The 26149-nt window shown below is 41.4% G+C and overlaps 1 protein-coding gene across 2 annotated transcripts in view; it reads right to left on the reverse strand.

Annotated features, from left to right (window-relative positions):
• ELP3 (elongator acetyltransferase complex subunit 3) overlaps positions 1-26149 on the reverse strand; it is a 142636-nt gene that overhangs the window by 82070 nt on the left and 34417 nt on the right. For both annotated transcript variants that reach the window (XM_059889293.1, NM_001130762.1), the window contains 4 exon segments: positions 22726-22796; positions 21368-21431; positions 18925-18993; positions 16489-16643 (listed from right to left, as the gene is read on the reverse strand). In XM_059889293.1, coding sequence (XP_059745276.1) covers positions 16489-16643; positions 18925-18993; positions 21368-21431; positions 22726-22796 — 359 coding nt within the window.

The raw sequence follows: 26149 nt of genomic DNA on the forward strand, positions 1-26149 counted from the left end.
TCAAATACATTTCTCCTGTCATGACGCCTTCCCAGTGCCTCTTGGCAACTCTGTGCTCCCATTCCGAAATATCTTGCCCACACTCTGTATGAGTTTGTCTCATCTGTGGATATGCCTGTTTGTCCATTTGGACAGGAAGCTCCTGGAAGGCAGTAGGCTCATAAATGTTTAGAGGTAAGGCCTTTAGCACTGAAAACTCTCCTTCAGTATAAAAAAGAAAAAATACAAATATGAAGAATGAGTAAATGAATGAGGCAAAGCTAAAGACACATAGGTGAAGGAGGTCTCTCTTGACTCCAATAGCAGCCTCCAGCTAATTCGCTACCGTTCCCCTTTGGGAACAGGTTCCCAAACAGTTAACCCTAAAAACTGCTTAACCCTAGACCAGGTAATCTACAGAAAATAAAGACGCAGTAGTCCTTTGTCCCAGGGAGGCCCAGCAGTCTAGCTGTAGGGCTAAGACACACAGCTAAGACCAAGAACCACTTAAGATCAAAGAGCTAGAAGTGGCAGATGTTATAACTGGATAAAATGATTTCTTGGAAAGCATGCTTCTATTTCTGGAAGAAAGTGACCTATAAAAGTGACATCTATTATTACTACTTACTGACCCCTCATAATAAGGGCCCAACCAGCAGGGCACTGAAGGAAGACGATATGAAAGCCTCTTTAAACTGTTTCTGCTTCACTCCAAGAAGTCTGTGGCATCAAAAAAGCATTTCTGGTTGCTATTAATTTCCTGCCATTCTCTCTGAAACCTCTGTCATTAATGAAGTTGGCTGGGCCTTACTTTTGATTTCCTGTGTAAAATCTCACTAGAGGTTGAGGTCCAAATTCCTGAGAGGTTTAAGACCCTTTCCTACATGGACATCCCCCTACCCAAACCCAACCTGCTCAAACCAAACCACAAAGTAGATATGTATGGTATGTAGATGAAATATGAACTTTCATTAGTCACAAGGTACAAACTCTCTTCTGCATCTGCAGTCCCAAAATGAGTAAGTAGAATTTATAAACTTCTTTGGACAGCCAGAGGTTTGTTTGACTTGCCAACTAATATCTGGGGTTACTGGTGTAGTTCCTCAGTGCATGTGCTTAGTCCTCAGTCGTATCTGACTCTTTGCGACCCAGTGGACTGTAGCCCACCAGGCTCCTCTGTCCATGGGATTCTCCAGACAAGAACACTGGAGTGGGTAGCCATTTCCTTCTCCAGGAGAACTTCTCAACCCAGCGACAGTCTCCTGAATTTCAGGCGGATTCTTTACTGGGGAAGTCCCCCAATTCCTCGGAAGTACCACCAAACACATTCTTTTTTGGGGAGTGAATATAATCATATCTGGAAAATATCTCAACAGAATTTTACGTCCTGTCTAATGCTGAGCTAATGATGGTCTAGACTGAAGAATGACTGCGTTGGATGTTTGGGGATTTATAAAATAACTTTTTCCTTTTGAGATGGTGGTCAAGTTTGGTTCCTGGATATTGGCAGTTATGTTGGGAGGGTCTAATACATAACAAAAGGTTCTGCTCAACACAAACTGAGGTACCAGACAGAAGCAGAATTTCGATTTTTACCTGAGTACAACCTATGAGAAACTAACCTGGTAACATAGCTTAAAGAATAATCAGGGACCTCTGCTCCCTTATCATGCTGGTTGACAAGGTTTAGGACACATGAAAAACAACCCACAACATTTTGGGTTTTGATTCTTCCAACACCCAACAAGAGTGCTATTATTTTGTACACCTGGTCAGAATGCTGAAGAACCAACGGCAATAACACTATTGACAGAAAATTAAAAAACAATCAGGGTTATCACACATTCTTTCAATACTGTATTCACATTCGAATTCAAGGACTAGAATGTTATATACAAAGCACTTAAATTTGAATGTGAATACAATATTGAAAGAATGTGTGGTAACCATGATGATTGCTTTTTAATTTTCTATTAATAGCACATTATATACATAACATTATGCTTCCCTGGTAGCCTAGTGGTAAAGAATATGCTTGCTATGCAGGAGACCCGGGTTCGATTCCTGGGTTGGGAGGATCCCCTGGAGGAGGAAATGGCAACCCACTCCAGGATTCTTGCCTGGAGAATCCCATGGACAGAGGAGTCCGGTGGGCTGCAGTCCATGGGGTTGCAAAGAGTTGGATATGACTGAGCGACTAATACATACACATATACAAAACCTTATAAAAAAGCTGCCATTGTCAGGAAGTGACTGTTAGATGAAAGATAACCTCTCAATACATCTTTTAGATAAAAATCACCATTCCAATAGAAATCCTTAAAGCACAGAATGTCACAGAAAGCAGTAACTTTAGAGATAATCTAGTCTCACCTTCTCATTAGTAACGTAGGATAACAACAGAAAATAAGCCTGGAACCTATTGTTACTGCACAGTTCTTCCCACTGCACTCACTTAACAATGCTTTCTAAGTACTGGGTTGGCCAAAAAGTTTGTTTAGGTTTCTGAACGAACTTTTTGGCCAACCCAATACCTTCTCTTCTCAAGGCACTGTGCTTGATATGAGATCCTTTCTTTTAAGAAGACATTCTGTATTAAGACACAGAAAAAAAATGCATTATATGAAATTAGACAATAATGGTATTCCGTAAGACCACAACTCTTGGCTACTAAAAACCAAAGTGAGGGAGTAACTAAATTAGTAGTTGCAAATTCAATTGTAGCAAATGTGAACAGATTAAATACTCCAATTAAAGGCAGACAATGTCAAAATGGATTAAAGAAACAAGACCCAACTACTGCAGACTGTTATCTATAAGAAACACATTTTCAATACAGGGACACACACGGGTGGAAAGTAAATGGGTAGAAAAGTATGTATGTAACAGCTATAATGGGAAACAACGCCAACAAAAAAGGAAACTTCAAGACCAGAAAGGACTTCTCAATGTGATAAAAAAGTAAGCTCATAATCAAAGTTTTATCAAAGTTCATACACCAGGAAAACGCACCAATCACAAATGTGCATACACCTAGAAGATCTTCAAAATAAATGAAGTAGAAACTAATACAACTAAAGAGGTAAACAGATCATTCTTCAATCATAGCTGGAGATTTTACTCTTTTTCTCTCAGCAATTGATAGAACTACATAGAAAAGAAAAAAAAATCCCCAAAGACCATTGAACAACACTATCTACCACCTCGACTTAATTGATGTTTATAGAACATTACATCCAAAAACAGCAGAATATACCTTCTTTCAAATACACATAGTATGTTCACCAAGAGAGATCATATATGCTGAGCCACAAATAAGTCTCAATAAAAAAAACTTTTAAGAAACGGAAATGGTACAGAATAAACCCCCTCTGATCAAAAGGGAATTAAAATCAGAAATCAAGAAAAACTCCATGTTTTTGGAAACTCAGAAATTAAACAATCCATTTGTATACAATCCACAGGTAAAAATACAATTTCAGGAAACATTGTAAATTAAATAATAATTAAAACAGAACATATTAAAATTTGTGGGATTCAGCCAAAGCAGTGCTTATGGGAAAAACTTAAAGCTTTAAATACTTACATTAGAAAAGAAAAAAGGTCTATAGGATAGCTAGGTTTCTATACTTTATTTAAGCAAAGAAAAAGAAAAGCAAAGTAAACTCAAAAAAAGTAGAAGACGATATAAGAATAAAAGCAGAAATATATAAAGTAGAGGGCATAAACAAAATCAAAAGTTAATTCTTTGCAAAGAACAACAAAATTGATCAACCATAACTAGACTGATAGAGAAAAAAAGAAAGAACACAGATTATCTATATCAGGATTGAAGGAGGGGTGATCAATAACATCCTACAGACATTAAAAACAAAGTAAGGCAATGTTAGGTATTGGGGGCAGGAGGAAAAGGGGACGACAAAGGATGAGATGGCTGGATGGCATCACCGACTCGATGGACGTGAGTTTAAGTGAACTCCAGGAGTTGGTGATGGACAGGGAGGCCTGGCCTGCTGCGATTCACGGGGTCACAAAGAGTCGGACACGACTGAGCGACTGAACTGAAGGGAATGTTATGAACAACTTTATACCAAAAAGCTTGACAACTTGGATAAAACAGTCAAATTCCCTGAAAAACACAACTTACGAAAATGGACACAGATGAAACATAATATCTGAATACCCCTTTGTCTATTAAAGAAATGGAATTAATCATCTAAAGTGTGAGTCACTCAGTTGTGCCCAACTCTTTGGGACCCCTGTGGACTGCAGCCCACCAGGTTCCTCTGTCTATCGGATTTTCCAGGCAAGCATGTTGGAGTGGTTTCCCATTTCTTTCTCCAGGGGATCTTCCTGATCCAGGGATCAAACCTGGGTCTCCTGCACTGCAGGCAGATTCTTTACCAACTGAGCTACCAGGGAAGCCCTGTATCTAATCATCTAAAGCCCTCCAATAAAGAAAACTCTAGTCTTGGACAGTTTTACTCATGAATTTCAGCAAACACACAGAAGAAATAATATTCATCTTACATGAAGTCTTTCAGAAAATAAGGAGGAAATGCTTCATAACTTGTTTTATAGGGCTGGCATAACACTGAAGCCAGAATGTAACAAAGAAAAGAAAACATGAAATCTCAGAGCACCATCCCCCATGAATAAATCCTTTCCAAAGTATTAGAAAGCTGAATCCAGTGATATGTAGAAAGAAAAATACATTACAACCAAATAGGGTCTATCTTGGAGAAGGCAATGGCACCCTACTCCAGTACTCTTGCCTGGAAAATCCCGTGGACGGAGGAGCCTGGTAGGCTGCACTCCATGGGGTCGCACAGAGTCGGACACGACTGAAGCGACTTAGCAGCAGGGTCTATCTTAGGAATGCAAGGTTAGTTTAAGATTAAAAAAATCAAAGTAATATACATTATCAGAATGAAAGAGGAAAAGCCTGTTATCATTTAGTCACAGAGAAATCATTAGACAAATGAGTTAACAATAAAACTCTGCAAAATTTTTCAATCTGATAAAAGTATCTTAAAAAAAAAACTCTCAAGTAACACTGCACTTAATACTGCAGTATCAAATGTTTTCCCTATATTATTGGGAGTAAGACAGAGTCATTCTCATCACTTTCATTTAGCACTGGACAAAATGTCCAAGCTATTGCAATAAGGAAGAAAAGCATCCACAACCAAAAGGAAAAAAATTAAAATTCACTGTATTTGCAGATTACATGATTATTTTTAAAGAAAATTCTAGCATATCTACAAAAAACAACTTACAGAACTGAGTAGTGAATTTAGTAAGTTCATATGCTATAAGGTTAATACACAAAAATCAACTATGTACCTTGATACTAACTGCAAACAATTTGAAAATACAATTGAAAACAATTTCACTTAATATAACATCAACAAACAAAATATTGGATTGACTATAAAAAGTCTGTCCTGTTTAACCCACATGAACTTCTGGCCAACCTCAAATTTTGAAATAAATTTAACCAAAAGCTTACAAAATCTCCAAACCAAAGACTGCTAAGAGAAATTAAAAACTAGAAGACAGACTATGTTCATAAATTGGAAGGTTAAATTGTCAATTTTATCAAAATTTTTCCATACTTTAAACACAATACCAATCCTATCACACTTTTTACTAGAAATTGACAAACATAAACTTTATACAGAAGGGCTGCTGCTGCTAAGTCACTTCAGGCGTGTCCGACTCTGTGCGACCCCATAGATGGCAGCCCACCAGGCTCCTCTGTGCCTGGGATTCTCCAGGCAAGAACACTGGAGTGGGTTGCCATTTCCTTCTCCAATGCATGAAAGTGAAAAGTGAAAGGGAAGTCGCTCAGTTGTGCCTGACTCTTAGAGACCCCATGGACTGCAGCCCACCAGGCTCCTCCATCCATGGGATTTTCCAGGCAAGAGTACTGGAGTGGGTTGCCATTGCCTTCTCCATACGAAGGGCAAAGGACCTAAAATATCCAAAGCAATCTTAAAACAGTAGGACTGAGTTAGAAGATTTACACTACTTCAGGATATATCCTAAAACTACAGTAATCAAGACTGTGGTACTGGCATAAAGACCGAAAACCGATCAATGGAACAGAAAAGAGTCCAGTCCAAAATTTATATCGCCAACAGATTTTTGACAAAACTGCCAATACAATCTATATAGGAAAGGGAAGTTTTAAAAGAAGTAATGTTGAAACAATTAGGTATGTATATAGAAAAAAAGAAATCTCAACGCCTATCATGCACTACACATAAAACATTAAATCAAGATGGATCATAAGCCTTCATGTGAAACATAAAAGTCAAATCTATAACTAGAAAAAAACACAGGAAAATATCCTCTTGCCTTGTGAGTAGGCAAAGGTTTTTTAAGAGATAATACAAAATAAGCAGTAAGTATGAAAGAAAAAAATTGCTAGATTAAACTTCACCAAAACAAAACACTCTGCTCAAAGATTTTAACGTAATGAACAGTCAAGTCACAGACTGGGTTTCCGTGTTTGCAAAACAGAGATTGAACAGAGGACTAGAATCCAGGGCATATAAAAAATAAAACAATAGGCAATAGGCAGAAGATTTTAACACACACTTCACAAAGGAAATATACACAGAAAGCATCAGTACATAATAAAGTGCTCAGCATCATTAGTCAGCAGGAAAACGCAAATTAAAAGCACAGTGAGATGCCACTACACACCCACTAGAATGGCTAAACTTCCAAAGACTGGCACCACCCTCTCTAGTGAGGATCTGGAACAAATGCACACTCATGTGTTACCGGTGGGAGTACAAATGATGCAACCACTTTGGGAAAATGTCTGGCAGTTTTGAAACTAAACGCATGATGGTTATTACACCCAAGAGAAATAAATACATACATTCATAAAAAGACTGCGTAAGTATGCTCACTGAAGTTTTATCATGATAGCTACAAACTGGAAATAGCCCAGCTATCCATCAACAGAATGGATAAACAAACTATGGTCTACGCCTACAAAGGAATTCTACCCAGAACTAAAAAGATAATGGCTATTATAAAACTCAACATGGATGAAGCTCAAAATATAACTCTTCATGAAAAGATGTCTCACACAAAAGAATATGTATTATTTGGTTCCATTTATTTCGTTGGCCAAAATGTCCATTCGGGTTTTCTAGATCATCTTACTGACTTACTAACCCCGAACTAACTTTTTGGCCAGCCAATACATGACGTTTAATAGGCAAAACTAATCTATGAAAGGGGACAACATGAGAACAATGGCCGCCTCTGGGAGTCCAGGTGGGGTTTACAGGGAGGAGGCAGGAGGAACCTTTCTGGGTGGCAATGATGCTCTCTGTCTTAGCAGGGTTTTGTTACACAGGTACATGCATTTGTTAGAACCCATCAAGCAGTATCCTTAGCATCAGTGCACTTAATTTTCAAGTAAATTCATTCAAATTTACTTGAAAAGAAAAGACTACAGTGAACTAGCTAATGATGTGCATGATGATGTATTTGGGGAAAGTGTACTGAAGCCTGCACCCTGCTTTAAAATGTGTTAAAATAAATAAATAAAGAGGGACTGATGAATGCACAGAAATGGCTAGTTAGCTAAGTATGTGATGAAGCACATGTCATAGAACATAGGTTGTAAGTATGTGATGTTCACTGGAAAATTCTTTCCACTTTTATTTCAAAAAAAAAAAAAAAAATATTGGGAGAAAAACTAATATCTCTTTATGATGACTAAGATTGTACCCTAGGTTGTGCTGCCAGTCTCAAGGATCCTGGTTACCGTCTGTGAAAATCTGATTTACCAAGAGAGGTAGTAAAAGTGATCAATATACAAAGTGAGGGGTGGGTGGGAGGTGCGATACTGGAGCCAAAGCCCAGAAAGGCAGGAGATGATCACTTTCAGGGCTTCTCAGGTTGCTCTGCTTTCTCTGTTACTCTGCAAATCTATGAAATTATCTTCTGGGCCTGGTACCCAGTGTTACCTAGCACTCTAGTTTTTCCAGGACTCAGGAGGACATAGTTGGGGGCTTTAAACTCATTGATGGACATGGGGGAAAAAAAAAAAGGAAGGAACGGAAATGAATTAAAAATTCCACAGGGAGAAGGTATGACTCACCCACTTCTTGATGGGTAACTCCGCTTTTAAATGGCATCTTGTGAGAACAGCCAAGGAGCAACATAGACTGAGTGTAAAACTGCTTCTGGGCAAGACTGATTAAAAAGGAATACAACTGTTCAAAGGTTGCTTTGAGTGATTTGGCGACATGTGCATTCTGGCGAATGGGTGACTCACACCCCACTGCCGGTCCTTTTCCTCTCCAGGGTGACGATTTTTGAAGGACGAGAGTCACCAGTAACTGATGATCTCCAGACACTACTGCGGTCTTAGTCTGTGACAGCAGTGATTAGCACTTTGCTGGATTTAATGAGTCTTCACAGAAACCAAACCTGCTCCGTCCTCGACTCTCTGTTTCCTCAGCTTTCCAGTGTTCCCAGCCGCAGGGAGCTAGCGTACTGCTTGCTACTACCCTGCCATAAATGTTAACCAAGTTCACCTCGTTAGGGTTTTCCCTTACTCTAACTCTTCATCTTTTCAGAAAAAAGCAAAACGTGAATTAGATTGGACACATGACAGTGAAGCAGGGACACAGCCGAGCTAACAGTAGAACTCGATGTGAGTTCCAACAACGGCTATTAGCTTTAAATGAGGTTGACTCATTTGTCACAATATGAACAGTAACTTTAAGAAAATTTATTTATCTTTAAAAATTTGGCTGCGCTGGGTCTTAGTTGCAGCACGTGGGATCCAGTTCCCTGACTAGGGATCGAACCTGGGCCACCTGCATCGGGAGTGTGGAGTCTTAGTCACAAGACCATCAGGGAAGTCCCAGTATGTAACTCAGTACTGTATCTGTGTGGTCATATTAGTACCAACTACTAGGAAAATAAGGATTCCCTGGCGGCACAGTGGTAAAGAATCCACCTGCCAGGGCAGGAGACACGGATTCAGTCCTTGTGCGGGGAAGATCCCCTGGAGTAAGAAAAGGCAACCCACTCCAGTATTCTTGCCTAGAGAATTCCATGGACAGAGGAGCCTGGTGGGTTACAGTCCGTGGGGTCGCAAAGGGTCAGACACGACTGAGCATGCATGCATGCAGACTAGGAAAATAAACATGAATTTACTACCTTACATCTGAGAGAGGTGAGCCACACTAGGGAACCCAAATATTTTTCTTAAATACCATCTATACAAGAGAATTTAGATCAGTGAGATGAATGTCCATCCAAAAATTTTGCAGGAAATGTTATGTCCAAAACACAGTATCTCTGGGCTGCTCTACATTTTGCAAGGATGTCAACGTTTGAAAAGTTTTCTGCGTTCTGTAGTACCAACCAGACAACTATTTCTTCAAATTACACAAAGCTTCCCTAAAAAACAAATACCAACTTTATTATAGGGAGCTGGCAGTAAAAATTTACCTCCACAAACACAAGACTGCAAATTGGCTTTCTCTAGATTATTTCATAAAAGCATAGAGGCCAGGAGAAAAAAAAGCAAAACATGCCAAGTGGGCTGGCAGGACTCAGTGTAGCATTTATGGCTGGCTTTATGGCTCCCAGACTGTACTTTTACTACTTCCCGAGAGCCATTCATATTTGCCGCAATGAAAACTCAAATCACATATAAATTTTTATCTGAAAATAAAGTGTTTGTTGCCCCCTTGAGGTAAATTAAAGAACAGAAACAAAACAACGCCAGCTCTGGTCTGTCCTTTAGAGAAAGAGGCTTTCTTCTTCAAAAGACTTTTTCTACACACATACCGTGATCTGAAGTTACAGAGTAAAAGTTCATTTCACCCCCAAAAAGGACAATTTATACACACCACTAGGCATCAGACCATTTCTGTAAAAATAGAGCTAAAACTTCACACAAAGAATATCAGTTCAGTCATTCAGTCGTGTTCGACTCTTTGCCACCCCATGGACTGCAGCATGCCAGGCCTCCCTGTCCATCACCAACTCCAGAAGCTTGTTCAAATTCATGTCCATCGAGTCAGTGATGCCATCCAACCATCTTACCCTCTGCCGTCCTCTTCTTGTCTTCAACCTTTCCCAGCATCAGGGTCTATTTCTAAGGAGTCAGTTCTTCACATCAGGTGGCCAAAGTATTAGAGTTTCAGCTTCAGCATCAGTCATTCCAATGCATATTCAGGACTGATTTCCTTTAGGATTGACTGATTTGATTTCCCTGCAGTCCAAGAGACTCTCAAGAGTCTTCTCCAACACCACAGTTCAAAAGCTTCAGTTCTCTGGTGCCCATTCTTCTTCATGGCCCAACTCTCACACCCATATACAACTACTGGAAAAACCATAGCTTTGACTAGAAGGACCTTTGTTGGCAAACTAATGTCTCTGCTTTTTAATATGCTGTCTAGGTTGGTCATAGCTTTTCTTCCAAGGAGCAAGTGTCTTTTAATTTCATGACTGCAGTCCACCATCTGCAGTGATTTTGGAGCCCCCTCAAAAAAAGTTTGTCACTGTTTCCATTGTTTCCCCATCTATTTGCCATGAAGTGATAGGACCAGATGCCATGATCTTCATTTCTTGAATGTTGAATTTTAAGCCAGCTTTTTTCACTCTCCTCTTTCACTTTCATCAAGAGGATCTTTAGTTCCTCTTTGCCTTCTGCCATTAGGGTGGTGTCAGCTATATATCTGAGGTTATTGATATTTCTCCAGCAATCTTGATTCCAGCTTGAGCTTCATCCAGCCCGGTATCTTGCATGGTGTACTCTGCATGTAAGTTAAAAAACCAAGATGACAATATACAGCCTTGATGTACTCCTTTCCCAATTTGGTACCAGTCCATTGTTCAACATCCGGTTCTAACTGTAGCTTCTTAACCTGCATACAGATTTCTCAGGAGGCAGGTCATGTGGTCTGGTAGTCCCATCTCTTTAAGAATTTTCCAGTTTGTTGTGATCCACACAGTCAAACATTTTGGCGTAGTCAATAAAGCAGCAGCAGATGTTTTTCTGGAACACTCTTGCTTTTTCTCTGATCCAGTGGATGTTGGCAACTTGATCTCTGGTTCCTCAGCTTGTACATCTGGAAGTTCTTGGTTCACATACTGTTGAAGCCTGGCTTGGAGAATTTTGAGCATTATTTTGCTAGCGTGTGAGATGAGTGCAATTGTGTGGCAGTTTGAACATTCTCTAGCATTGCCTTTCTTTGGGATTGGAATGAAAACTGACCTTTTCCAGTCCTGTGGCCACTGCTGACTTTTCCAAATTTGCTAGCAAATTGAATGCAGCACTTTCACAGCACATCTTTTAGGATTTTAAATATAGCTCAGCTGGAATTCCATCACCTCCACTAGCTTTGTTCATCATGATACATTCCAGGATCTCTGGTTCAAGGTGAGTGTACATCCCATTGTGGTTATCTGGGTCATTAAGAACTTTTTTGTATAGTTTTTCTATGTATCTTGCACCTCTTCTTAGTATCTTCTGCTTCTGGTAGGTCTATACTGTTTCTGTCCTTTATTGTGCTCATCTTTGCATGAAATGTTCCCTTGGTATCTCTAATTTTCCTGAAGAGATCTCTAGTATTTTCCATTCTATTGTTTCCCTCTATCTCTTTGCACTGCAAAATTTTAAAGTTTCAGTTGATAAAATGTCAAATTAACTGTATCCTAAAAATACATTATACACATCTTCAACTGGCCTAGCTAGCTCACGTGACCTAAGGAACCCAAAAAACAGACTAAAAATCTCTGCAGCAAATTTTCATGGAGGGGGGGTTAAGGGGTGGAACAAGTCTAAGATATTTATGATTCAAACTCACTTAATGCACAAGGTCTGCAACAAGAGATCAGCTGCACTGAGAAAAGAATATATAACACATAAGCATGGGGAGAGAAAAGTGTGATGGTCTGAACAGATGATCTGATCCTAAGAGGGAATTCTCAGAGTTCAGTGGATTTTTAGGCAGTAATCCTCTGAGGTACCGTTGTCATCCTAACGTCATGGGGCTTTGAACTAATTAAGGCTGTTTTTCCTCTAATTGCGTTTTATTCTAAGCTGTCATCTGTTTGTCAGTATTATTAGGAAAAAGGCATTGGATTACATCATGACTCCCTCGGAAGTTTGAAAGACTTCAGCATTTTACTCAGTATGACTCATATTCATGAATGATCAAGGTTCCGAATGAGCAGTAAAAATAAGGTCCTATTTCATCCTGCTACTCAAGGCCCTGCAGGATGGAGATCAGGCTGGCCTGCTGTTGCTCAAAGTCAATTCATGGACACAGATTTAACCGATCACCTCCTCTGGTGGCCATCACACAAAGTAGGCTGCTCACACCCACTCTCCCAGATGCTGAGCACGCCACCCGGGCATCTCAAACTGTTACTCAATCTGAGGCTCTAGCTTCGTCACAAAAGAATTCTGAAATGAAGTGATAGGTAAGAAGTGAATCTGGTCCCATCACTTCATGCAAACAGATGGGGAAACAAGTGACAGACTTTATATTTTGGGGCTCCAAAATCATTGCAGATGGTGACTGCAGCCATGAAATTAAAAGACGCTTGCTCCTTGGAAGAAAAGCCATGGCAAACCTAGACAGTGCATTAAAAGGCAGAGACATCGCTTTGCTGATAAAGGTCCATTTAGTCAAAGCTATGGTTTTTCCAGTAGTCAGGTATGGATGAGAGAGTTGGACCATAAAGAAGGCTGAGTGCCAAAGAATTAATGCTTTTGAATTGCGGTGCTGGAGAAGACTCTTGAGAGTCCCTTGGACTGCAAAGAGATCAAACCACTCAATTCTAAAAGAAGTCAGCCCTGAATATTCATAGGAAGGACTGATGCTGAAGCTGAAAACTCCAATAGTTTGGTCACCTGATGCAAAGAGCCAACTCATTGGAAAAGACCCTGATGCTGCGAAAGATTGAGGGCAGGAGGAGAAGGGAACGACAGAGGATGAGATGGTTGGATGGCATCACCTACTCAATGGATATGAGTTTTAGCAAACTCTGGGAGATAGTGAAGGACAGGGAATCCTGGAGTGCTGCAGTCCATGGGGTAGCAGAGTTGGACATGACTGAACAATAACTATGACAAGTGGGAGAATTATTCCAATTATTTTGGGGATGAGGCAGAGATTTCCAGGAATCACCATCCACTTTTTGACCTCTTTGGTTAGCCTTAGAACCGTTATGGCACTGGAGGGTGTGCTATTTAGCATGCTAACGTATTACAATGAGTGTATGATAAGGCTCAGTGTCTACTAGAGGCTAACTGTTCCACCATCTTGGTTCCAACCAGTCTGTCATGTCCCATGGCCATGTCATGGATTTCCCAGGTGGCTCAACGGTAAAGAATTTGCCTGCCAATGTAGAAGATGCAGGAGACCTGGGTTTGATCCTTGGGTCAGGAAGATCGCCTAGAGAAGGAAATGGCAACCCACTCCAGTCTTCTTGCCTGGGAAATTCCACGGGAAGAGGAGTCGGGTGGGCTATAGTCCATGGGTTTGCAGAGAGTTGGACACGACAGAGTGCACGTGCACACCCATGCCCACCTCATTCTTTTAAAGGCTGTGTCCTGCCCACTTCCCTCATATTTCAAAACTACTCTGGAGATTTATTTAAACTTATGACATAGTCTCTCTACTCTTTTCATTTTTACCAACCCAAAGGAGAGCATTAAGACATTAAGGGGATTGAAGTAGGGTAAGCACAGTACCCTGCCCCCATTCCAAGAGGCACCCCTACATGGGTCATTAGTTGTCAATATCCGAGCAACAGATGATCATTCAAAATCCATTCACCAGTTTACTTGTGGCTGCCACATGCCAAGAACCATTTTAATTACAGGATAATGAAAGCATCTTTGGGTTCATTCAAGTCCTACTTATGACCCTGCAAAAAACTTAGAGGGGCAATGTTTGAACAACCTTATAATTAGCTGTCTTCCTGCACCCAACCCACCCCTACTGTAATAAAAAAGAAGCCAGAAAAAAAAAAAAAGCCTGAAGGCAGTGGGAGAGGGAGTGCAAGGAAAAAAAAAAACAAAACACATATTTCTTCCAGTATTTTGAAGCTCTGGTGATGTATACAAACGTGTGCTCACACACACACAGACAAGCACTCTCGTTCGTTTTACACCTGGCACGATGTCCTGCATTATAATTATAGCCAAGTTTAGGCTCTGAAAACAAAGCTGCCTTGGTTTCACAGGCCCCACTTCACTTCCTATGGACCTGGGCCAAGGGGCTTCATCTCTCTGGGCCTCAGTTTCCTCACTTGTAAAACAGGGATGATTTAAATATGTAACTCAAAGATTTTTTGCGAGAATCAAGTAAGTAAATACTCACTGCAGCGCCCAGCACACTGCAGACAGTGTAAATGTGATTGTCCCCTTCACTCCCATTTCCCACGTCCCCTCCGCACGGTTCTAATGGATGCCAAGGATGACCATGACTCCATCACCTCTTCCACGTATTTATACTCACACAGGCATGGCCACACACGAGACGGGATCACACAGTAAGAGCTGCTCTAAAACTTGCTTTATCATGTGGTGTACCCTGGAGATTCATGCGACTCTCCCATAAGGTAAGCTCATCCATTTGTGTGATGATAAACACCTGTAACAATCTGATACTCCTCAGTTTTATAGGGCTGGCCAGAAGTTCAATCAGGTTTTTCCATGAAATGTTACAGAACATTTTTTTCTGGACAATTTATTGCCAGCCCAGACATCTCTTGTACCGCCTACACATGTCCCCACTTGAGGCATTTCAAACTTAATGAAGCCAAAGGAAAAGTCTTGACTTTTCTCCCACAAACTCGTTCTTTCCCCTGTTCTTCCATCTGGGTAGGCAGCAGTACCCTCGGTCGCTTTCTACAACCCCAAACTGGGTGTCATCCTCGACTCCCTCTTTCTTATTTCCAACCTGATTCAAAGTCCATCAGCAATAAAATATAGCTCTAACCCATCTGCCCTTTTCTGTCACTTCGGCCACCACCCTCATTTGAGCAGGGGTGGGCACAACAGCCTCCCACCCGGTTTTCCACTCCTGCTCTGGCACCCCTCAAATCCACTTGCCGGGATGTCTTCAGACCTACAAACCTGAACACGTCACTCTCTGGCTTGAAACCATTCACCTACTTCCTACTGCTGATTCCAGAGTTTTTTAAGTCCTCAACATCCAGCACAACCTTCAAGCTCCCCTCATGACATCTGCTCCTTGGTTCGCCGGAATCTAGCCACTCTCTGAGGAACACCTCAAGCTTCTTCCTTGTTTCAGCACCTCTGTCTTATTTGTTTTCTGCGCCTGGCCTGACTGGCTGCTCCGCATACTTCCGATCTCAGCTTAAACATCACCAGGTCACGTTCAGAATCAGCCTATGTTTTCTCCAGCACAGCAGCCTGTCTCCACCACGGCACCTACTGTCTGTCATCTGTTGAACCAGCAGAATGTGAGCACTGCCAGGGCAAGGACAGCATCCGTCTTGTTCACCGTTTTGTTCCCGGTACCCCAGGCAGAGCATGGTCCCTAGTGGGCCTTCAATTAACGTTCAGTAATTAAAGGCAGAGTACACAGTAGCTTAGCCAGGTGTCCCTGAAATTTCTGAAAATAAAAACTATTTTAAGACTTTCCCTTCTAAAATCACCAAACTTAGGAAACTTTAGTTTTCTTCTCATTAAAAATGGAGACAGGAGGTATCAAAAGAAAGCATAGCTGTCTTCCACTGCAGGGTCACAGGTTTGATTTTCTAAAGCATAGCTGTCTTCTGTTTTATCAACTAGAATTTGAAACAAATAAATGATCCCATTCACAAATAAAAATGACTCAACACTCATCAGATAGTAAGTCATAAAACAGTAACTATTAAATAATAGTCATTTGTTCGGTCAATTTTATAGCAGCTCACTGTCTCAGATTAAAAGTACTGCCCAAGCTCTTTCTGGGTGAGCTCACCAACTGCAATCCAGGCCACTCCTGCAGCTTAGACCAGCCTAAGGCCGAAAAGATCTGTGCAGCGATTTTGTATGTTCTGTTGTTTTTCTTTTCCTTTCTTTTTATTCTTTTGCACAGTGACTTGTGAGAATACTAATGCCAATGGACCACACTCACTTTTAAAAAACATAATCCTTCTCCCCACAATATAGCAGTAACAACAAGCACCAGGACTGCTGAGGTGATTCCTGTTAACTTACTGTGGTCATCATTTCACGATATAAGTGAAGTCATTATGCTGCACACCTGTAGACAGTATTGTACGTCAACTACATCTCAGTAAAATTGGAAAAAATGTATTTAACCATACAATCCATGAAAACCATGCAAGTAAAAAGAATGAAAACCTCTCCCCTTGTCCCCCAAAGAACCAGGAGGATAGACATAGAGCAGAAGGAATTCTTACAGACTGCTGCTAGGAGGAGGAACCAACAACCACTCAGGTGAATATGATAAAGTTAGGATTTCTTACTTGACGGCCTCATAAATATTGTTGGAGGTATGTCCTGATAAGGCATCATGTAAATTTCGAATAAAATAATCTCTGTATTCTTCTGGAAGGGCCATAAATGTTCCACCCATCACGATAAATTCCACTTTATCCACACTGTGACCAAGCTGTTTTAACTGAAAGACATAAATTCGTCAGCATTAGCAAGGTATAGTCAACTACTCTTAAGTGGCTTACTGAAATTTTCTAATTTTACTTGGCAGTGTTTTTATCACTACAGTTTAAAAACGAGAAGCAAACATGTTGAGCAAATTCTACAGACTCAAGAAAATAGGCTCCAGAGTCTGAAAGAAAAATAATTACGGTTCAAATAAGAAGGAAGAGTAAGAATTTAAAATAATCAAAAGTTTGATGTCAACTTACAGAGTTAAGTGAACATTCAAAAATACAGAGGATATAAATTAGCAACAAATATAATCACACAAGATATAATTGTATACATTGTAACAGAATGAACAAATCTTTCTTGATTATGTATTTTTAAAGACTTCACTGAATTTGTTACCAGACTGCTTCTGTTTTACGTTAGCTTTTTTGCCCAGGAGGCACATAGAATCTTAGCTCCCTGACTGGGGCCTGAACCTGTCCGCCGGCACTGGAGGCAGAGTCCTAACCACTGGACCACCAGGGGAGCCCCCCAGTATGTATTTTATGCCAGACCTTGGGGTCAGCATTGAGGACGAAGAAGCCCATAGGCAATATAACCAGGACTTGATGCAAACGAAAGAAAGGGAACACCAGATGAGAAAGCAGCACTAGGAAAGCAGTTTCACATGAAAACTTTGCAGTTTTGATTTGGGAAGATTCTGGATACAGGTGGCACCTTTTCAGCCTGGTTTCGGGGTGGGGGAGAAATCAGTCTGAAATGTAGTATCTCCTCTACATGGGGACACAATGATACAGATCTTTCCACTTTTCAACAACAAGTCAAGATTCTACTTTTTAAAAACAGGTATTTCGATTTCTTGCCAGGTGTTAGGCTTGAGAAAAACTCAGTCAAGGTGACTACAAATTATGAACTCTAATGTACTAAGTAAACAGGATATCTGCACTTAATATGAGCAAAAAGTTATCTTTTTGAATACTTATTTCTGAAAATGGAACATAGCAACTTATAAATACATACATCCTTATAGTAGGTTGGCCCAAAACTTCACTCCGGCTTTTCCATAACATCTTATGGAAAAACCCAAATGAACTTTTTGGCCAACCCAATACATATGTAAATCCTTACACAAACATAAGCGTATGTGCACGCATGTGCAACATATACAAATATATGTGTATATAGCTATCAACACTAAAAGAATACTCCAGCTGTGGTCGTTCACCAGGGGTACACAGTTAAATCTTTCTGGTAGCTTTTTCAAAATATCTTGCCTGGACCCTAAATCAGACAGCACTGCATAACTCCAGTGGCGAAACGGGGCGCGTGTTTTGACAAAGTCATTCAGGTGATTCTAGTACATTTACAGCTGGGAAAAAATCACTGCTCTCTGGTACTTTCTACATCTTCCAGAACCCATACTCCTTTTTGGTAAACAGAAACCTTTCAAGCTCTACTGACACATTTTAAATAAATTAAATACCATGGCTAAAAAAGAAATGAACACAGAAGTGACTTTCTGTTAATGTGTTACTTTCCATCTCAGTCTGTCTAGTTGCCTGACTAGATGTTACTATAAAAACTACGGACAGTGCTTGCGTTGTTGTAAAGTAGGCAAGTTTAAAATGAAGTTAATGTTCAGACTTCTCGAACACACCAAGGCCACTGACATAGTACTTGTTTTTTAATCAGTCATATTAAGATATAATTTATAGATTGGGTTGGCCAAAAAGTTCGTTTGGGTTTTCCCATAAGATGTTGCAACTTTTCTGGCCAACCCCATACAATAAAATCCATTAACTTTAAGTGTACAATTAAATGAGTTTAGAGTTGTGTAACCACCACAACCACCATTATAAAGAACAATTCCATGGCTCCCACGAGCCCCTCATTCCCCTGTAGGCAATTCCCTATTCTCACCCCAGCAAAGCAGCCACTATACTTCTCACTTGGCTTATGGAAGCTAAAATGCAATCCACCCACCTACTGCCTAAGACCTTCGACACTGCCACACACTGTAAGTTTCATAACACGCATGACTTTCTACAAACTCAAAGAACTTTAGAGACTATAAAGTCCTTACAGAAAATAATATCGTCTTTATAGCAAGTGGTGTTTTTGACCCTGCTAGGAACTGCAAAACTGTCCTCTCCTTCAGATGGGATATTAAAAACTTACGAAGGAGAGAAATATTCTTTCAGTTCTTATTTCTGGTTCAACTCAAATCAAGCAACAGCACCTCCTAAGTATAAAGATCTAATGTAAAAAAAAAGTGCTTTTTAAAACCTTACCTGTTCGATCCGGTGTCTTGTCTGCAGGTAAGGGTCATACCTGGCACGGATAGCTCGCATGGAGGTTGGCTAAAAAAAGAAAAATATCCTGTCATGCCCACATTGAATTAAAAATAAGATGTAGTTTCAAAAGGGCTGTATAAAAAACTAAAATTCTCTTGGGCTCCTTCCTTCCTCAGTTTGGTCAGTTTGAAATAATGACCTGAAGATTATCTGGCTGGTCTTCATTCAATAGCAGGCAGCTCCCTGGGTCATGGTTACAGCTTTGTGTAAACGCTGATGGAATTCCCAGAGTTACCAAATTGTTTTGCTGCTCTAGACAGAGGTGTGCATGCATACTCAAAAAGAGTTCCTTGAGAAAATAACCTTTGAGCCAGATCATTAAATTACAACATAGGTTTTGATGGGTTAACATGAAGTCTTCATGCTGTCATAAAAAGGTCAACAGCCACCAAACAATGTCCTGGTAGAAAATGTTCCCAGCTACTGAGCCCTCGTGCGGCAGCTACTGAAGCCGCGTGCCTGGAACCCGTGCTCCACAAGAGAAGCCACGATGAAGAGGGGCCCCTGTGCACTGCAGCCGAGAAAGACCGTGTGCAGCAGTAAAGACCCAGCACAGCCAAAAATAATAAATAAACAGAATAAAAGGGAAATGTTCCCTGAAGACACATTGTTAAATGAGAAAGGCAAGGTCTTGACAGACTACCTGCTGTGTACAAAGTCAGGATACAGAAGATGAATTGCCTTTATATGTCTATGCTGTTAATATCTATGCTGGGTGAACAGGAAAGGGACGATACTGACTGTTCAGTGGGCTGCAGCCGAATGGGGTGGCCAGGGAAAGTGATGAGAGGGAGCCTTTTCACTGAGAGATTTCTTTTTGTATTTTTACAATTTGATCTATTAAAAAAAAAAGGGAAAAAATGAAAAACCATACATAAGAAGATAAAAAAAGTCACTTAGGTTGCTGGCTGCCGGCCTCTTCTGAAGGGGTTGACTGCTCGGAAAGCCTGCTTGGTGGCCTCCTGCTCTCGCTCTTGCCCCCGCAAGAGCCATCAAAGGCCTCTTAAAACCTGCCTAGATTATACCATTCCTCTGCTTTAAACCTGGATGGCTGCATGTGACACCGACTGGGTTGGCCAAAAAAGTTCACTCGGGGTTTTCCTTGACAGTTTACGGAAAAACCTGGACAAACTTTCTGGCCAGCCCAATATAGCCAACTTCTTGCCTTGCCTTACAACCCTCTGTGTCACTGTCTCCCAGATCTCATTCTCCCCTCACCCGCTCTGCTCCAGAGCCCTGCCGTTACTCTCACTCTGGCTCCACGTTAGGGATGCTCCTTCTTGATTTTCTTGAAAGCCTTCTTCTTGTCATTCGGGGCTCAGTTACCACGTCACCCCTCCCAGCCACCAAAGCTGAAGTCACCCTCTCCTATATCTTACTTGACTTCACTTCCCTGCTTCCCATTTCAACTGGTACCTGATATTTTTTCGTTTGTTTCACTACTGTTTTGTTGTCCAGTCACTAAGTCATGTCCAACTTTTTGTGACCCCCATGGACTGCAGCATGCCAGACTTCCCTGTCCTTCACCGTCTCCTGGAAATTGCTCCAACTCATGACCATTAAGTCGTGATGCTATCTAACCATCTCATCCCCTGCTGCCCTCTTCTTCTGCTTTCAGTCTTTTCCAGCATCATTATTATCTGCTGCTGCTGCTAAGTCGCTTCAGTCATGTCTGACTCTGTGTGACCCCATAGACAGCAGCCCACCAGGCTCCCCCATCCCTGGGATTCTCCAGGCAAGAACACTGGAGTGGGTTGCCATTTCCTTCTCCAATGCGTGAAAGTGAAGTCACTCAGTCTCGTCCGACTCTTCGAGACCCCATGGACCGCAGCCTACCAGGCTCCTCCGTCCATGGGAGTTTCTAGGCAAGAGTACTGGAGTGGGGTGCCATTGCCTTCTCCTTCATTACTATCTACCCTCCACTTATTAGAATGCAGATTCCACAAGACCTGACCTGTCTTTTCCATGGCTGCAGAGGCAGGAAAACATCCTGGTGAGGTGCACAGAATTCAAGGCCTGGCCCTGTTACATTCGGGATGTGTCTTCCAGGCCAGTTGTGAAAGCCTTCTAGGCTCCAGTTTCCTTATCCATAAAACTATGATAATAATAGTGTTTACCTTCAAAATGCCGCTGGAAGATTTAAAGTTGTAAAGCACTTAGAACAGTGTTGACATATGTTCATAATAAGCGCTTAGGTAAGTATTTCTGCAGTGACTGGAACAATATATAGAAGCACTTGGCAAATATTTCATGAATGAGTAACTTGTGCAATCAAGAAAAAAATAAGAAAGAAAAATTTTAAGAAAGCCAGTACTTGTAAAAGCATATGCTAAGTAAAGTATGACATAACACTCCTCCGGTCAGCCTCACATTACCTTACCTCATATCCAGTGTAAGACTGGGTGGAATATTCGAAATCTGAATCAGGTCCGCCAGGGCAGTACCTGCCAACACAACAAAAGGGTGAGGGTGTCAGACTCAGAACTCAGCTCCACTGTCCAGTTTGGGACCCGCAGTCTCCATAAAACCCTGCTTGAAGCAGCTTCATTTTCAAATCCTGACAGAAGATTGTACCTTTGTGCTCTCTGCAAATACTTACATTTTCTACTAATAAGTAAAAAGGTAAACATGTAAAGGAACAATATTGCAGTAGTTTTCAGAGTACTGCAGCCGCTATCATTTTATTTTTTTATTGGAGTGTAGTCGCTGTATGAGGCTGTGTTAGTTTCTGCTGTCTGATGAAGCGAATCAGCTGATGTGTACACACAGCTCCTCCTCCTGGAGCCTCCCTCCCCACCCCACCCCTCCAGGTCCCCAGCGAGCACCGGGCTGAGCCCCCTGTGCTGTACAGCAGCTTCCCGCAGGCTATTTTACACGCTAGTGTACGTGTGTCAGCGCCGCTCTCTTAGCCCGCCCCACCCTCTCCTTCCTGCTGTGTCCACATGTCCACGCTCGACATCCGCATCCCTGGTCCTGCCCTGGAAATGGGCTCATCTGTATCATTTTTCTAGATTCCGTGTGACAGATGAATGGATAAGGATGATGTGGTACATCTATACACTGGAATATTCCTCTGCCATAAAGAGGAGCAGAGCTGGGTCATTTGTAGAGATGTGGATGGACCGAGAATCTGACATACAGGGGAAAGCAAGTCAGAAAGAGAAAAACACATATCGTGTATCAATGCACTATCACTTTAGAAGTTTAAGCTTTTAGGGGCAGATAACAGTGCCTACATTTTCCTAGTTTGGATTGATACTCACAGTGCTCTCTTGGTAACTACACTTAGGAAAATTTTTCTCCCGACTGATCTTACTATCTAGAATCATGCATATTCTTCTAATTTTTCTAATTATCTAAGCTTAAGAAGTTTAAAGATTATTTATAAGGGTAACTTTTTGGGGATACTTTGCTGATCCAAATTCATTTTAAATTTCTGACATTTGGAATTCAGGCTTCTCATATTTCCATGTTTCATTTACCAAGTTAACAGACTATCTACTCTTTTGAGTTCTGTAACTATGTACTGTATATTGAAACAAATTAAAATCTTTATATGTTTTATTTTAAAGCACTGAAATATCCTATTAATGGCTGCTTATTTCAAAGAACTGACTTATGAATCTTTAATAGTTAAAGTTTTAAATATGACCAGCATGCACTGATCAAGGCCCTAGGACTTGCTATATCCATTAAAATGCAAACACATACACGACTTATTAAAATCATCATACTCACACACATATATTTCCTGTAAAACTGATGTGTGGACATCTGTGGGGTTTGCACATGACAGCCACAACAGCAATCTATAAAAGAAAGATTAATAAAAAAGCAACTGTGAAATAATTCACAGGAAATTCTGGAGAGCGGTTAGCTGAGAAAATGGGAGAGGGCCACAACACAAGGGGCTTCAAAAGTGCTTGTGATGCTGTGTTTCTTAAACAAAGGCGTGGGTACCAGGGTGATCTCTTTTCAGTGTTATTAACCTTCAGATCAGATGGTACAGAATGAATCTTGGAGGAGGGGTCCCTGCTGGGGCTCCAAGGAACCACGTGTAGACGTGCACAACCTTCAGTCTCCTGACCTCTGGAGCTCACCGTTGGCAGTAAACAGACACTGAATGCACCACGATGGATCCAGGATTGGGAGAGAAGTGGACCAGAGCCCCGTGCAGATCAGGGCCTATGCAGACTGACTGCAGCCTGATTTCAGTTTGGTTCAGTCCTGTAACAGGAATTTCAGCTGTGGAGTTAGCATGCAAGGCCTCTTGAGAAAGATGTACGTTTACTGAGAAAGCATGAAGGTTTGGGTTTTTGTGTAACCTGGGTGTCCAGAGCTCAAAAGTCTGTGGCTGTTTTGAAGAATGAAGTACTATATGAAATTTTGGTTATTAAAAAATAACTTTGTAGCCTTCCTATCTGGAGAAATAAAATCCTTTAAATGAAAAAAAAAAAAAAGTGCCACACTCAATATGTCAGCAAATTTGAAAAACTGAGCAGTGGCCACAGGACTGGAAAAGGTCAGTTTTCATTCCAATCCCAAAGAAGGGCAATGCCAAAGAATGCTCAAACTACTGCACAGCTGCATTCATCTCACATGCTAGCAAGGTTATGTTCAAAATCCTTCAAGTTAGGCTTCAACACTACATGAACCAAGAACTTCCAGACATACAAGCAGGATTTAGAAAAGGCAGAGGACCCAGAGATCAAATTGCCAACATCCATCAGATCATAGAAAAAGCAAAGGAATTCCAGAAAAACTTCTGCTTTGTTGACTGTGCCAAAGCCTTTGACTGTGTAGATCACAACAAACTGTGGAAAATTCTTCAAGAGATAGGAATACCAGACCACCTTGCCTGTCTCCTGAGAAATCTGTATGCAGGTCAAGAAGCTACAGTTAGAACCAGATATGGAACAATGGACTGATTCAAAACTGGAAAAGGAGAACATCAAGGCTGTATATTGTCACCCTGCTTATTTAACTTCTATGCAGAGTACATCATGCAAAATGCCAAGCTGGATGAAGCTCAAGCTGGAATCAAGATTGCTGGGAGAAATATCAATAACCTCAGATATATAGCTGACACCACCCTAATGGCAGAAGGCCAAGAGGAACTAAAGAGCGTCTTGATGAGGGTGAAAGAGGAGAGTGAAAAAGCTGTCTTAAAACTCAACCTTCAGAAAACAAAGATCATGGCATCTGGTCCCATCACTTCATGGCAAATAGATGGGAAACAATGGATCAGTGACAGACTTTACTTTCTTGGTCTCCAAAGTCACCGTGAATGGTGACTGCAGCCCTGATACTAAAAGATGCTTGCTCCTTGGAAGAAAGCTATGACAAACGTAGACAGCATATAAAAAAAAAAAAAAGATAGCATTATAGTCAAAGCTGCCGTTTTTCCAGTAGTCATGTATGCATGTGAGAGATGGACCATAAAGAAGACTAAGCGCTGAAGAATTGATGCTTTTGAACTGTGGTGTTGGAGAAGACTCTTGAGAGTCCCTTGGACTGCAAGGAGATCCAACCAGTCCATTCTAAAGGAGATCAGTCCTGGCTGTTCATTGGAAGGACTGATGCTGAAGCTGAAACTCTAATACTTTGGCCACCTGATGCAAAGAGCTGACTCACTTGAAAAGACCCTGATGCTGGGAAAGATTGGTGGCAGAAGAAGGGGACAACAGAGGATGAAATGGTTGGATGGCATCATGGACTCCATGGACCTGAGTTTGAGTGAACTCCAGGAGATAGTGAAGAACAGTGATGCCTGGCGAGCTGCAGTACACGGGGTCACAAAGAGTTGGATGCGACTGAGCAACTGAACAACAACAATTGATGCGTCGATTGTACGGCAACCTGGGGGAGGGGAGAGGAAGTGCAAGGGAACTCTGTACTTTCTGCTCAACCGTTCTGTAAGCCTAAAGCTCTATTAAAAAATAAAAACAAAGCACAACAGTAACAGAAGGGATAAAAGCATGGAGTTTAGGATGCACAACAGATAGGGGATGACAATTAGCTGTGTGCTCTTGACATTTTTAGTAGGTTACTCTGGTGGATCTGCTGCAGCTAAGACAAAGCAGGCCTGTTATGAAACGACTCCAATAACCTCCAAAATAAGAAACAATAAAGGTCAGAACATTCCTACCCATGGTGGAAGGAATGGACAACGCATTTCACATCATTTGGAAACCAAACAGATGGGGGCACCATGAATAAGGTGGTCAAGAAGGATGAAAGCAAGTCTGAGCAAGCAAGCAAGTCTGGTCTTGCTATACTGGAGGGTCTACAGGCAGTCAAAGGAGAGACGTCTAACAGGCGATATGACGTGGACATGAAGTTTGGGGAAAGGCTGGAGCTGGGAGTCAGCGTATGGCAGTGTTAAACACCAGGGGGGCCTCCCTGGCAGTCCAGTGGCGAGACTCCGCCTTCCAATGCAGGGCACGCGGGTTCAGTCCCTGGTGGGGCAGCTAAGATCCCACATGCCTCGAGGCCAAAAAACCAAAACATAAAACGGAAGCAATGTTGTAACAAATTCAATAAAGACTTTAACAATGATCCACATTAAAAAAAAAACAAAAGACATCAATGGATGAGATCCCCAAATGAAGTGTGTACAGCGCTAAAAACAGTGGGCCTGGGACCACAGAAGATATCCATTTTTAAAGACAAGCAGAACAAGAGTAGCTCTCAGAGAAAGAAAAGAAGGGATTCGAGGCAGGACGAGGACAGAACGGAATCGTGGAAACCAGGTGCATTTGTCAGGCCCAGAGGTTGACAAGCCTTTGCTCGCATGATGGCAAGCCCGTGCATACTGCCGAAAACTGACAATGCAAGGTTTATCCTGAGAACACATTATTTAGGGAAGTAAATGCCAAGAAATCAGCTAAGACTTAAAAGCCATTGCCCTGGGTAGGGGAGGAGGAGGGGGAATGTAAAGAGGAGGTTTGGAACTATTCATTTTTCTGAAAGCCTTCTACGCTTCGGTACAAACCAACCAACGAACCCCAAACACTTAAGTATAGGGAAGAGACTGGGATTGATGGTACACTCTGTGCAAAGGTTCTGGGGTTTAATTAGTCACAAGTGTGATGTGGTCCAGGAGAGACGGCTACCTGGCAGGTCATGTAAGCAGGAGAAGTGCAGTAGCCCCACCCAAGGA

This window comes from Bos taurus, chromosome 8, assembly GCF_002263795.3.
Source record: "Bos taurus isolate L1 Dominette 01449 registration number 42190680 breed Hereford chromosome 8, ARS-UCD2.0, whole genome shotgun sequence".
NCBI classification, from domain to species: domain Eukaryota; kingdom Metazoa; phylum Chordata; class Mammalia; order Artiodactyla; family Bovidae; genus Bos; species Bos taurus.